The sequence below is a fragment of the Xiphophorus maculatus genome, chromosome 22 (assembly GCF_002775205.1).
Source record: "Xiphophorus maculatus strain JP 163 A chromosome 22, X_maculatus-5.0-male, whole genome shotgun sequence".
Classification (NCBI taxonomy): domain Eukaryota; kingdom Metazoa; phylum Chordata; class Actinopteri; order Cyprinodontiformes; family Poeciliidae; genus Xiphophorus; species Xiphophorus maculatus.
The window spans coordinates 18,456,574-18,468,774 of NC_036464.1; the positions used below are offsets into that span (position 1 = coordinate 18,456,574).

The 12,201-nt window shown below is 40.6% G+C and overlaps 1 protein-coding gene across 2 annotated transcripts in view; it reads left to right on the forward strand.

Annotated features, from left to right (window-relative positions):
* Positions 1 to 2,080: 2,080 nt before the first annotated feature.
* Positions 2,081 to 12,201, forward strand: part of LOC102237123 (ankyrin-3-like) — a 132,035-nt gene continuing 121,914 nt past the window's right edge. The window contains exons 1-2 of one of the 2 annotated variants that reach the window (XM_023327322.1): positions 2,081 to 2,305; positions 2,380 to 2,911. In XM_023327322.1, coding sequence (XP_023183090.1) covers positions 2,843 to 2,911 — 69 coding nt within the window. In that variant the 5' untranslated portion in view covers positions 2,081 to 2,305; positions 2,380 to 2,842. The remainder of the gene's footprint in view (positions 2,306 to 2,379; positions 2,912 to 12,201) is intronic. The other variant, XM_023327323.1, reaches the window with a different exon arrangement.

A 12,201-nucleotide genomic window follows, 5' to 3' on the forward strand; every position in this document is an offset into this window, starting at 1 on the left:
CGGCAATATCCATCATAATCGCCAGCAGAATCAAATGTGCACATATCAACTTCGGTTAGCATTCAAACTGGAGTAAAAGTGGAGCTCTCCGGGTTTAGATTAATGTGCAGTGTTGGCCAATCCTACGTGGGGGTGGCACGGTGAGGAGAAGATGACAGTACGATAGATGAGGGTTGTCACTAGACGACTTGAAACGTTGCTGGGTCTTAGCTTTTGATTTCTCCCTGAACAGTGAAATGCAGGATATCTGTAATAAAAGCAAATCCTGGATTCAAACTCTTTCTGTTTGACTAAAGTCAAGTTTACAGTTTTCCTTCAGGTACAGGGTGTATTTTAATTTGATGTGGTAAACACATTTTCTACACACACAGTTTTAAAAGAAAAGGGTTACTTACCAGGTTTAAAAAAAAAAAAAAAATCTATACTATTTGTGTTGTTTGCGATAGTTTTATCCATTTTTATACCCTTAGTGACCGACCTTTTGACCTCTCTAGGCTCACCACTTGCACTTGTTTAACAGCTGGAAAAAGCTTGAGCAGCCTGTGATGCTGAACTACGTAAAGAAACGAAGATGTTCCAGTTGGGGATTTTTTGTCACAAAAAAAAAAATAAAAACTTGAGATACTTCAGATCAGGCATTTGTAGATGACGGGTCCCAAGACATTGTTATATTAATGTTAAGGTCAGCGTTCCTGATGTAACATTACATTTGAAAGAATATTGCATGACAGGAAGACTGCTGACCAAAAAGAACACATGGGCTTTTCTGTCTATGTCTATGGGCATGTCTATGGCCCATGCCCATAGACATGGGCTTTTCTGTCTGTGGTGGGCTGGGGAGATAATAGTGGAAGGTGTGCGTCTTATTGCATCTGGCATAAAACAATGACAGCATTTTAGAAAAAAGAACATCATGATAATAGGGAAACAAGTCGCCCATCTTTGCCGCCGCTGTGCACATCGTTCCGTTGGTGTGTGTTGTGTGTTCTCCGACGATTTGTTTGGAGAGGTTTCAACAAGTCTCAAACTGTTTTCCTGAAGAATCCCTGTTGAGTTTACGTTTAACAGCTTTAGGTTTCGCTGCTCTCATTTTTGGGGAGGGGAGGGATTTTGAACTAGAGGTGCACAACTGTGATCTGTATATCTTAGGAAAAAGTTACGTGATCAGCAGAACAAACAAGTAAGCGAAGTTTGTTCGCTTACTTGGTTAAGCGAACAAACCAAAGACAAAAACACACACAAAAAAGCATTTAAAACATGTTTTAATCATGTTATTCTGTTTCCATGCTGGGGTACCCAGGCCAAACTGATGCTTGGCGGAGATGGCAGCTCATCAGGAGGAGGGAGGGCAAGACGGGGTTAAAGGCATCGTGGTCCCCTGGAATAAAGAAAGTGTTGTTCGTAAGACAATCACAACAAATCTCTGGTTCTTCTCTTTGCCTCCGCCTGCTCCCCATTTGTTTTTGTTTTTTTCAATCCTTTTCCTTCACCATCCTCTCCTCAGCTCCTTGCTTTGACTGTTTGACTAATATCCCATTCTGCCCCCCCTCCCTCCTTCTTCTCTCATCCTCATTTCCCACCATAAATTCTCTCCTCCCGTTTTCCACACTCAACACACCCCACCCTTCGCCCTTCTCTCCTGTCTCGTTCCATTTCATCCGGTTGCTTTTTTTTCTTTTTTTCTCTCCATTCTTGCTCCTTCTCTCTGATTCCTACTGCCTCATTAGAAAGAGCTTCCTCCATGGGTGCAGCTTTCTGGAGCTCAGAAGATGACAGGTTTTTTTTCCAGTTGCCATTGATTGGATTATTGTTTGGCTAGTAGCAGTGTTAAATGCATGTTGCATGCCAGCTGTGTTTCCCCTTCCAACAAAATGACTTTTACACACTTCGGCCCAGTGACTGAGTCTGTTCCAGTTTTTGGTAAGCCGATCCTGCTGGCAGAGGCTACCAGAGACACTTCCTTTTCTGGAAGGACCTGATGCATCGTGTCAGTGATCCTCTGCCTCTTAACCCCGCTCCCTCTTGCCCCACCTCACTCCTCTCTCTTTCGCTCTATCTCTCTGCCAGGCTGTTTGTGGAGAGACTCGTTTCATTTCCCAACGTCTGTGGAGAGAGGAACAGCAGAAGTCAGCCAGTCGGCAGAGTGAGGAGATGGCGTGGATGACGCCTCTTTTTTCTCTCTTTCAGCCTTTCCTTTCTGCCACTAACACCAGTAGCTTTCTCTCTTCTCATCCACCATCTATTTCAATCTAATCTCCATCTCAGCTATTTATTTTTTGAGAGTGTCTCCAGTTTCCATGCTCAGGTAGGCAGCAGCACATTCCTCCAGCAACACACTCCTTCATTCTACTTTCTTCTATTTTCTCCTACTTTCCTCAGAATATACCAACGTACTCCTCCACCTTCTCATTCTCTTCCTCCATCTCTATTTTTCTCCTCTCCCTCTGCCTCCACACCCTCGCCTGAGAGGGTGCTGGTGAGATTCGCCAATTGTGCTCACCAAAGGCAGCAAGTGGGAGTGGACCACAAGCAAACCAGCAAAGCTTGCTCGCAAAAAGTGTGCGCTTTTGCAAATGTGGAGAGGAAGAAGAAGAGAGGAAGAGGGGGAGGAGGAGAAAGGGGAGTGAGAGAAAGAAAAGCATCAGCACAGTCTTCCCAGTCTCTCCTCTTTTCTCACACTGTACCCCCAGTCTGCATGGGAGCGAATCTGCCTCCTCTGCTCCTAAATGGACATTTCTGTGGCAACGTTGAGTCGCTGAAGGCAGCTCCGCTCCACAAGCTCCTACATGCTGGATTTTAACACAAGTGGGGAGCGGAGAGGAACTGGGGGAGATCTCTGAATATGAGTGAGGAGGCTAAGGAGAAAGCAGGCGGCGGGAAAGGAGCCCATCGCAAGAAGAAAGGCAAAAAGGTAAGAGAGCTTGAAAAGCTGCCTTGTATCTCTCTATGGCTGGGTTTGTTGTGAAAGAAGTCTGAGGTTTCTGCTTGAGGTGCGCCTCACTCGTAAGGTTGGCAAGGCAAAAGTGGCTGAAGACTTGTTTTGATTGATTTTATTTTCATTTGCTGTCTCTGATCACCAGGTTTTATAACAGGTGCAGATTTCTTGCCAGTATATTTGGAAGCACAGTGTGTGCGTCTGTTTTGTTTTTTCTCGTCTATTACTGCCCGTCTTCTGCGCGCGCTCTCAGACGGAGAGAGAAATATGCGCTCAGCCTCACCTTAGCATTCCCAACCAGCTTGGTTGGGAATGCTACCAAACCAAGCTGAGGAACCGTACATCAATCACCGCTTATTATTTTCCTGATGCTGCAACTGGTTGGTCTGGTTGTTTTGTTGTTGCTGAAAATGAGTGACTAAGAGAGCTGCGGTATGTGAAGTGGGTAGAGAGAGGGAGAGGGAGAAAGAGAGAGAGAGAACAGAGCATGGGGATGTCCTCAGGGGTTAGGGTGGGGGCAGCAAGACGCACGTAACACACAGGCATCTGTTGGGCTGTCAAACTCTCTCACAGCTGTGTGTGTGTGTGTGTGTGTGTAGGGGTGTTTGAGCCACATGCACTGTCTGGTAAACACTGTCCCGTTTTGCTCTGCCAGACCTGTTTTTAATGGTTTTATAATTGAAGGTGTTTGCTGCATGAACATGTTTTGACTTCTGACGTGGAATGTTTCGTTCTGTGATGAATTTTTTCTGGATGCGTTTCAGCACCCTGATTGTTTTTTTTTGTTTGTTTGTTTTTTTTCCCTCTCTCTTTCAAAATGGCTTGCTCCAGTTCCTCCAGTGCTTTTGGGTCAACAATTGACCCAAAAGACAAATTAATCCAATTCATATGCAGTCATTATTAATCATCCTTATTGGTCCAAATTCTGCTTCAATCAATCCACTTCATTACAGTACAATATTTGTTTGTATTCACAGCAAGATGAAACATATGGCTCTTTACCAGGGTGTCATTGTGTCAGGGGATGGTATGAATGCTCAAACATGGATAAATATATATATATAAATTTGGATTTATGTGAGTGAGTTACTCTACACTCATCTTGGGTTGCCTACCACTTTGTTTCAGCTTTCAAACCTATGGAGAAAGATATTTATTTTTCAAAACCCAGTTATATAATTGAACCACTTGTCACTTTTTCTAGCAAAGAATTGTCATTTAGGCAAGAGCTGTTACTGACTGCACTGTACTACTTACTGAATTTGCAATTACACATAGGTCTCATCATGGCAAAAAAATAGATCTATTAGTCAACAAATATTCCAAAAGGACCTCCTCTTCTAAAATACACTGGGAATCTTGTTAATCTTGTCCATATCATAAAAAAATACACATAAATCACCCTTCTTCCATCTCCAAGTCTAAAACCTATAGAAAAATGTTTATGTTCACTAGAGATAATCCAAGATGTGCTCCATCTAAACTCATCTTAACTGTTTTCAAAGGAGACCTTTGACACCAGGAAATCATAGAATGGAGAGAAAATCCAAAGGATAAAGACAAAGAGAGCAGAAATGACACAGACACATTCAGTGTGTCCCATTAAATAATTTATAGCAGTGCTTAGTGGTTTAAAAAAAAAGAAAAGAAAAGAAAAGCTGTCAATCTGTGTTCCTCTAACTAGATTTATGTAAAGAAAATGTTTTAACACTGCTGAAAGAACCAGCAAACAAATGCTTACTTAAAAACATCTATTTATATCTAGATGAACATTTGATTTTCTTCAAAGTACTTCGTACAAATTTAAGCACCGTTATTCATTCTGCTGATAAATATTTTTTCATCTTTGCGTATTATGGATCACTCCCTCTCATGACATCTTTTGCTAATCCCGGTCCCCAAGGCACTGTTATTTTAGATATTTAAAATGTTTTCCTGATTCAAAGGAATGAATTGCCTCAGCAGTTCACCATCGAGTTCTGCAACATGAATCAGGTGTTTTGAACCAGGGAACAATTTAAAACCTGCAGGGCAGTGAACCCAATGAACCCGGACTCAAAATAAAAAGGCCTTCATGGGTTTTATTTATGCAAGAAAGTCAGCATTAGTAGCAATGTAATCTCCTGTAGTGAAAAACCAGTAATTATTACAAATATGTCTTTTAACGTTATAAATTTAGAATGTGTTAGCCACAGCCACAAGAAAAATGTTCATGTTTAAAGTATTATTAAATTAAATTACATACTATTATATTCCTAAAAACTTTGTTAGACTATGTCTTCATATATTTGGGCTCCGATTCTTGCATGAACCTGTTGACTCTTACAAAATATGACAGATTATAACATTGGATGAAACCAAAATAACTGTTTAATGATCTCGTGTTGGTAATTGTTGTGTACTGAGCCTAAGTAAACCCATTTCCTTACTGCAGGCTACGTGTATAAAATAGAAAATGACCTTGTATCATCGGCTGTCAGAGCTGGTAACCATAAAATATCACATGCTGCACAGAAACATCCAAAAAAGCAAGAGACAGCAAGGTCAAAAAAGGACAAAAAGACCTGCCCTGATTCAACTTTTACTTTCCACTCAAGTAAAAATCGTGTCAAAGGTGGACATCAAACCACCACCAAAGCAGGAATATATCTGAGTGTGCTGGTACGCAGTCCAAAATGCATCGCTATTAGATGTGAAAAGCTCCAACAATAATTAGATCAATAATAAAAAAAAAAAAACAAAACAAAAAAAAAATGTCAGTGGGGATACAGGCTCTAGCTCAGAGAAAACAGATAGCGTGAATGCTGAATAGGACATAATTTCAGTATCATGGGGATTCTCCAGTTGCATCTCTCTTCCCTGTCATATGTAGATAAAAAAGGCTAAATTCAGCCATGGGATTAAGTCGGAGGCCCAAAGTTCTCACTGTTCTCCCCAACAAACCTCGACCCGTTATCTCCCGCTCACACACGAGCTGCGGACCTCAACCCTGAAACTGAGAGCAGCACAGAAAAAGTAATACATATTCATGTCCCCTCAGCCCCTGTCTTCTGCATGTGAAACCAAACCGTTTATTGTGCAAGCACATACCCATGTGGGTTTGTGTTTTGCCGCGTGTGAGCGCGCGCGCGTGCCCGATAAGTATGCCAGATGTGTTAATGACTGTAGCCATGGCAACTAGTTTCTGCTCTGAGCGAATGATGTCGACGGTGAGAGCAGGCAGGCAGGCAGGGGGAGGAGGTGAATACAGTGACCAGAAGATGGATATATTTTTCATGAGGCATCTCCAGTGACAGGTGGAAAGCTCAAGGATAAGATCAAACATCTTTTAGACTCAAGGTCCCAGACTGATTGTGATGACTCCGGACGCCATAAATCAACACACCCAACTCGAGTCGTTTTGTATGGAAGCCCGTTTCCGCCACTCTGTAAAAAAAAAAAAAAAAAAAAAATTATTTCATTATTTTGAGTTACTATTGCATTATTTTGAGATAGTATCTCATTATTTTGAGATACTATCTCAATATAATGAGATAATTTATTTTTATTTTTTTTAACAGAGTGGCGGAAACGGGCTTCCATAGTTTTGTCACCATTAGTTGCTTTTGAAGAATGTGTGTGTTAAGAACAACATGGCTGCTGTGTGTGCATTTCTGACTCTTGTTTGTTAATGTTTTGTGAAACACTTTGATGTTCCTCCGAGCGCCGGATGATCTCCGAGAGGCTTTAATAATAAGAATGCGATGTAGTTATAGAGATAATGAGGTTTACACAACACAAACGTTCGCACAAGCACAGAAACAGAAAATTCATTTGCTTGCATTGCTCGTCGTCACACAGAAGCTGCGGTTGGGTCAAGTTGAATCTTTTCATGGAACATTTTAATGTGCGGTTTGGCTGAGTGCTCACGAGTCAGAAGGCAATAAGACTCGAGTTGGTTTGTTTAGGTAGCTTACATTACACTTTTCTTTACCCACGTAAAACAGAAAAAAAAGGGAAGAAAGATGTGCTCGAAAAAAGAAACCAGTGGATGCACAAAGAGGAATGTCGGTTTCAGAATCTAAAATCAGGTTAACTATTTAGAGAGAGAAAATAGTAAAATAAATGTACCTCCTTTATCCAACAAGCCAACTAGTACCAGGCATAATTCCACGATTTATTTCACAAATTTTGAGAGAGTGCCAACTATGGTTCAGCACCAATGAAACTGTCTGAACCCCCTTTTCTAACCAACCATCCATTCCACTGAGGGTTGGGGGGGAAAAAAAACAAAAGTGGTTTATATGATGATACAGATTGATACACACATTTTTTTAGCTTGTTTTTTATGTGCCTCATATATAAAAGCAGGATGTGCTCCAATAATAATGGCATTCTGGGATATGTAAAAGTCTCGCACTGGAATTCAAATTTAGGCTTGAACTACACTTTAGAGACTAATGCCTGTAATTTTAAGACTACAAAAGAATTACAAAACAATATTTAAACAGTTACTTTTTGTGTTTTTAGTGGGGATTTTGAACAAAGTAGACCACTAGCTACATGCTAATACCAATGCAAACTTAAGTAAAAGAGTTGCTGTTTCTGAGGTAAGTTAAAGTGAACACAACCCTGTGACACGATTATATGTCGTATGTTTTATCATCATGCCATTTCTTATTTCTTTGTGAAAGAGCCTCGACAAAATTTGATCAAGTTGTTGTTTACTTAAAAATTGAACTGAACTCTTAACTGAACAAACTGGGTCAAGTTTGTTTGTGTTTTTTAATATTTGAGTACAACAACCCAAGCTCTCTCTCAATAACATAAATCCATTATTTAGGGAAAAATAGCTCTTAATTTTTGTGATTATTTTAAAAATGCACATAAATGGAGTTCATATGTTGTATTGGACACCTGCAAAACTTCATTAAGACCAAATTCAGCACCATTTAGCCGAGCCAATCTGTGGACAGATTTATTCATAGGATTTGCTTAGCGAGAAAGGGTTGTGTAAGAAACAACGGTGCTTGTGTCAGAAAATAAAAAAAAACTCCTCAGTTGAACCTTCTGAATGTGTGCCTGTCAAGCATGCTGGCACAGGTAAGAAATGCGTTATCACTGCAACATTGGAATTCTGTCACAAACAAGTTGCTGCTGCTGCTGCTTTTGAGCAACCTGTGACACGAAAACTATATTTGTTAGAGAAAAAGGAAAAAAGCCTATGCTCGCCAACTGAACTTACCAGATAAAATCAACCAGTTAAACACAAAATGTGATGACTTAGCCTCTGTTTCTCCATTAGTCCATCTATCACTGGACTAAATACGTCCCCTCTCTTTTGTGTTGACTCAGTGTTGTCTTGCTCCTAATGAGACAGTCAGCCAGCCGGGCTTCCAAGCTCAGCTAGCCCTGTTCTTTGTCTTGAATGGAAAAACCCTGCCAGAGATGGAGAGGCCTGCGTCTGGAGGACAGGCGAAATAAAGCCGTTCTGTGACAGTGCCTTCAAAGAGAAATGGCACATCACATTCCCCAGATAACAGGAGGGGGGGAGCATTGGTAAATGTGCTGATGGAGGATGTGAAGTGTGTGTGTGTGTGAGAGAGAGAGAGAGCAAACGAGGTGCGGCTTTTGTTTTGGAGATTACGCTAATGGACTTGGCACAGAACAAATCCTTAAAGAGGCTATGCCTCATGGACCACTGGAGAGAAAATGTGGAAAAAGAAAAGAGGAAAACACTGAAATAGTCTGAGAGCAGCAGGTGAACCGTGCAGAGTGTGAGTGAATGAAGGGGTGAATGGATGAAAGTCTTGTTCCAGAAAATACTTTTTAAATAACTATTAAAGTGTGAATCGCAATAAAAACACATAGAGGCTCACATAGCGGCTTGCTTGTTTTTTCTTCTTTGGTCACAATACTAAACAAGGAATATTTTTCAATTTCTGAAATTAATTCGATTTTATTATGTTCCAAAATATAAAACTGACTTCCGGTTTGGTTGGAGCAGAGCAAATAACCGCTTGAAAAAAAATGTTCAAGGTTGATGTTTTGACATATATTTTTTAAATAAAACACGTTCACGTCACTTTGGAGCGACGTTGTGTTGACGTGTTGTCAACCTACGTGCCAGCTGTACCTGACGCAGCACGCACAGCTGTTGGGGAAATCCCCTTCCGTCCCAGGGGGATTCCTCCGACTGGCATCTGCAGCTACATGGAGTTTGCGCTAGCTGGACGCTACAGGTGGCCATTTGGACGTAAGTTGATTTTTTCTAAAGTATTCGTGATGTTTGCATTAAGCTTGTTTCGGGTGAGTAATTCAGTTGAGTGCAAAGATGGGTTGCTGTTGAAAGATGCGTGCACTGACATACAGTTGTAACTGCATGCAAAACCTTAATGTTCCTAAAAACGTAGAGTTTTACGATGCCAGAGAGTACTTTCTGTTGTTTTTGTTGTGTTTTTTTTTGTTGCAGGACAGAACGGTGCTTTTCTCACTAAACATTATGCGTTGAGGTAGAAAACAAGCTAATGGCTACTTGCCGTACAGTGGAGATGGCAACATGAAAATGATGGATCTTTTCTTAGTTCCCACACACTATAACTCTTCCTGTTTTTTGCAAGCAAAATATTATGAACAAAAACGTGTTATCCTTCATTCAGCCAACTGGGCAGTGCCATTCAGCAGCCAGAGGGAGAGCAGAATCACATTCTTGTGCTCTGAGTGCAGATGAAAATGATCAGAAACTCTTTGTCATCTTATTAAAACGACTTTATGCCAGCAGCAATGGAAACATACATGTCTACTTAGAAGTTGAACCTGATTGATATTACTTTTATGCATTAAAAGCCTAAGATTCTTAGCCCTATCTTCAACATGTTCCACATACAACACCAAAATGTGATTACTTATATAAAGCAGTCCACACACTTCCACAAGTCAGTGTGGAGGTGTGTGTGAGTCCACATGTGCCATTCCTCCGGAGCAATATAAATGCAGGCATGCATGCCCACGCGGGCGGCTGCGTTCCTGCCGTTTCTCTGTGGATGTGAGTTTTGGGTAGGTAGGCGTCCGGGAGCTTGGGCACAGCTGCAAGCCCTCAGGAGAGGGCAGAGGGATCAGCCTGTCAGAACTCCATCAATCTCAGATGAACCGTCCCTGATCTTGTGCTTCCGTCAAGTCGGGGAAGGAGGAGGAGGTGAAAATGAAGATGAGGAACCAGGGGAGAAGGTGAAATAGAGAGGGCTGAAAAGAGCGACAGGAGACGGAGACGTGAGGGTGAGGTGAGGTGACGGAGGAGAAGGGAAAAGCTTGTAATGGGAGTGATTCAGAGTCATTTTGCTCCGCTTAGCTTACGATGTCGTCAGAGTAACTTCTCAGTTCTGGCATCAGAATATTTAAATTTCCAACATTTTCAATATTTTGATTTTTAAATAATAACTATACATATCAGTTCAGTTCAATTCTTGATTAATTTACATATGTTTTATCATAGATAATTCTTAACAAAGTTATTTAAATCATATCTGGAATTTGATACAATCAACTTATTAAATAAGATATAAAACAGAAGAAAGTCCTGCATTATTGAGTTTTTATTTGTTACATTACTTCTTTAACTGCTAAAGTTAATATTAAACTGTTTTTTAGTGTGTTTAGCAGCTAACAGTTAGCCATTTTAGTATTTATACATCACATGGAAGCATTTTTAAGTGATGGAAGCTTTTTTTTGTGACCATTGGATGGCTCAGTTTTAGAGTACTGTACGCACATGATGTGCAGAGTCTGTATTCCTCCACATGGTCATCATGGATTCCGTTTCCAGTGTTGGAAACTGAATCAAGTTTCCGAATCCAGTTTACTGTGTTTATACTGTTCAATAAAGACCGCTTTATTGAGGCTAAAAGACTCTTTAAAAAAAAGTGGATGAGGCTTTTTAAGTATTTTGGTAATCAAGTGTTCAACACAATAGAAAAACTCAAGAAGTACTTCCTTTTGTCCTTCAAAATAAAAGGATGGCATCAGCTGAACAGGACTTCATGAGACAGACCTCACTTTGATGAGAACTACTGCAGAGTTGAAATACTGCCAGATGTTGCCATACACCTTGTGTTTCATGTAATCCAACATGTCTGGTCTGATTTTCTTGACCAGCTTTAAAGAAGTTATCCTTTTGAAATGATTTGGCACTGATTAACGGTGTTATTTCTGCTTTCTATGTATTAAGCTGACACTTCAAGTCCAGTCGCTGCAACACAACGTTAGAGACAGACAGGACACAGTCAGCTAACAAGCTCCTGAACTAGATCTAATCAACAAATATACTCAGCAGTGACAACCCACTCTTCAGTCTGTTTCAGTTCATTTTTCATATTTTCCTCCACATTCACGATGAAAAAACAAGCAATCTAAAAGGCCTTGGTTAGTTTTTTTTCCCTCTCGTTTTCTTTCATGTCTGTCTGCAAGAATGAATCAATAACACCGAGGCCAGAGAGTAATTTAAACGAGTGTTTTTCACCGTTTAACAAAAAGGGGTACCGAGCTGTAACGTAATGTCTAATTAAAAATTTGTGAAGACTTTTGTGTAATTAAAAATAGATTTGTTGAATTACTGGATAAGTCTGGATGTGAACTAGCTGAAGATTTTCAGCTGGGGCTGCTTGGTGACCCAGAATGCAGCTGCTTTGAGACATCTAGTGTAATGATGTGCGCTCGGATATCCACTTGACTGGTACTTTCCTCTGCTGGCAGCGACTCTAGACCGTTTTCCGTTCCCAGCAGCTCTGAGCATGAGGGCTTTTTTTTTTCTCCTTCTGTTAAGCTCTTTCTGTTCCTTCCTTTTCCTCAAATTTCTCTCTCCTCTTAGTACATGGCATTATGACACAAGAAATTTTAAAAAGAAACAAAGATTTTTCCTGTCAGATTCACAACTCTCATTGTTATCCAATTTGGGATTGATTCTTCCTGCACTGTTGCTATGGCAACTGTCAAGAGGAGCTAAGCAGGATGACAAAATTTGTTAAAAGTGGAGATGCATCCGTCAGACTTGGTGTACAGTTTCTAATCTCTTTTGTAAAGCCTATAAATATTTTTCTGTCAGAACTACAATTAACTAACATAAATATTTCTTCAAGCCTTCCTGTTCAAGGAGAGGCAACATCTCACCGCGTTTGCGAGAGAGCAGTCAAAGTAAAACAGGTCATGGCTCATTTAGATTTTACATGTTTTAAACACGTTATGTTGCCGTACATTGCATTAGGCATCAGTCTCTGTATGAGTTTCCTAGAGCA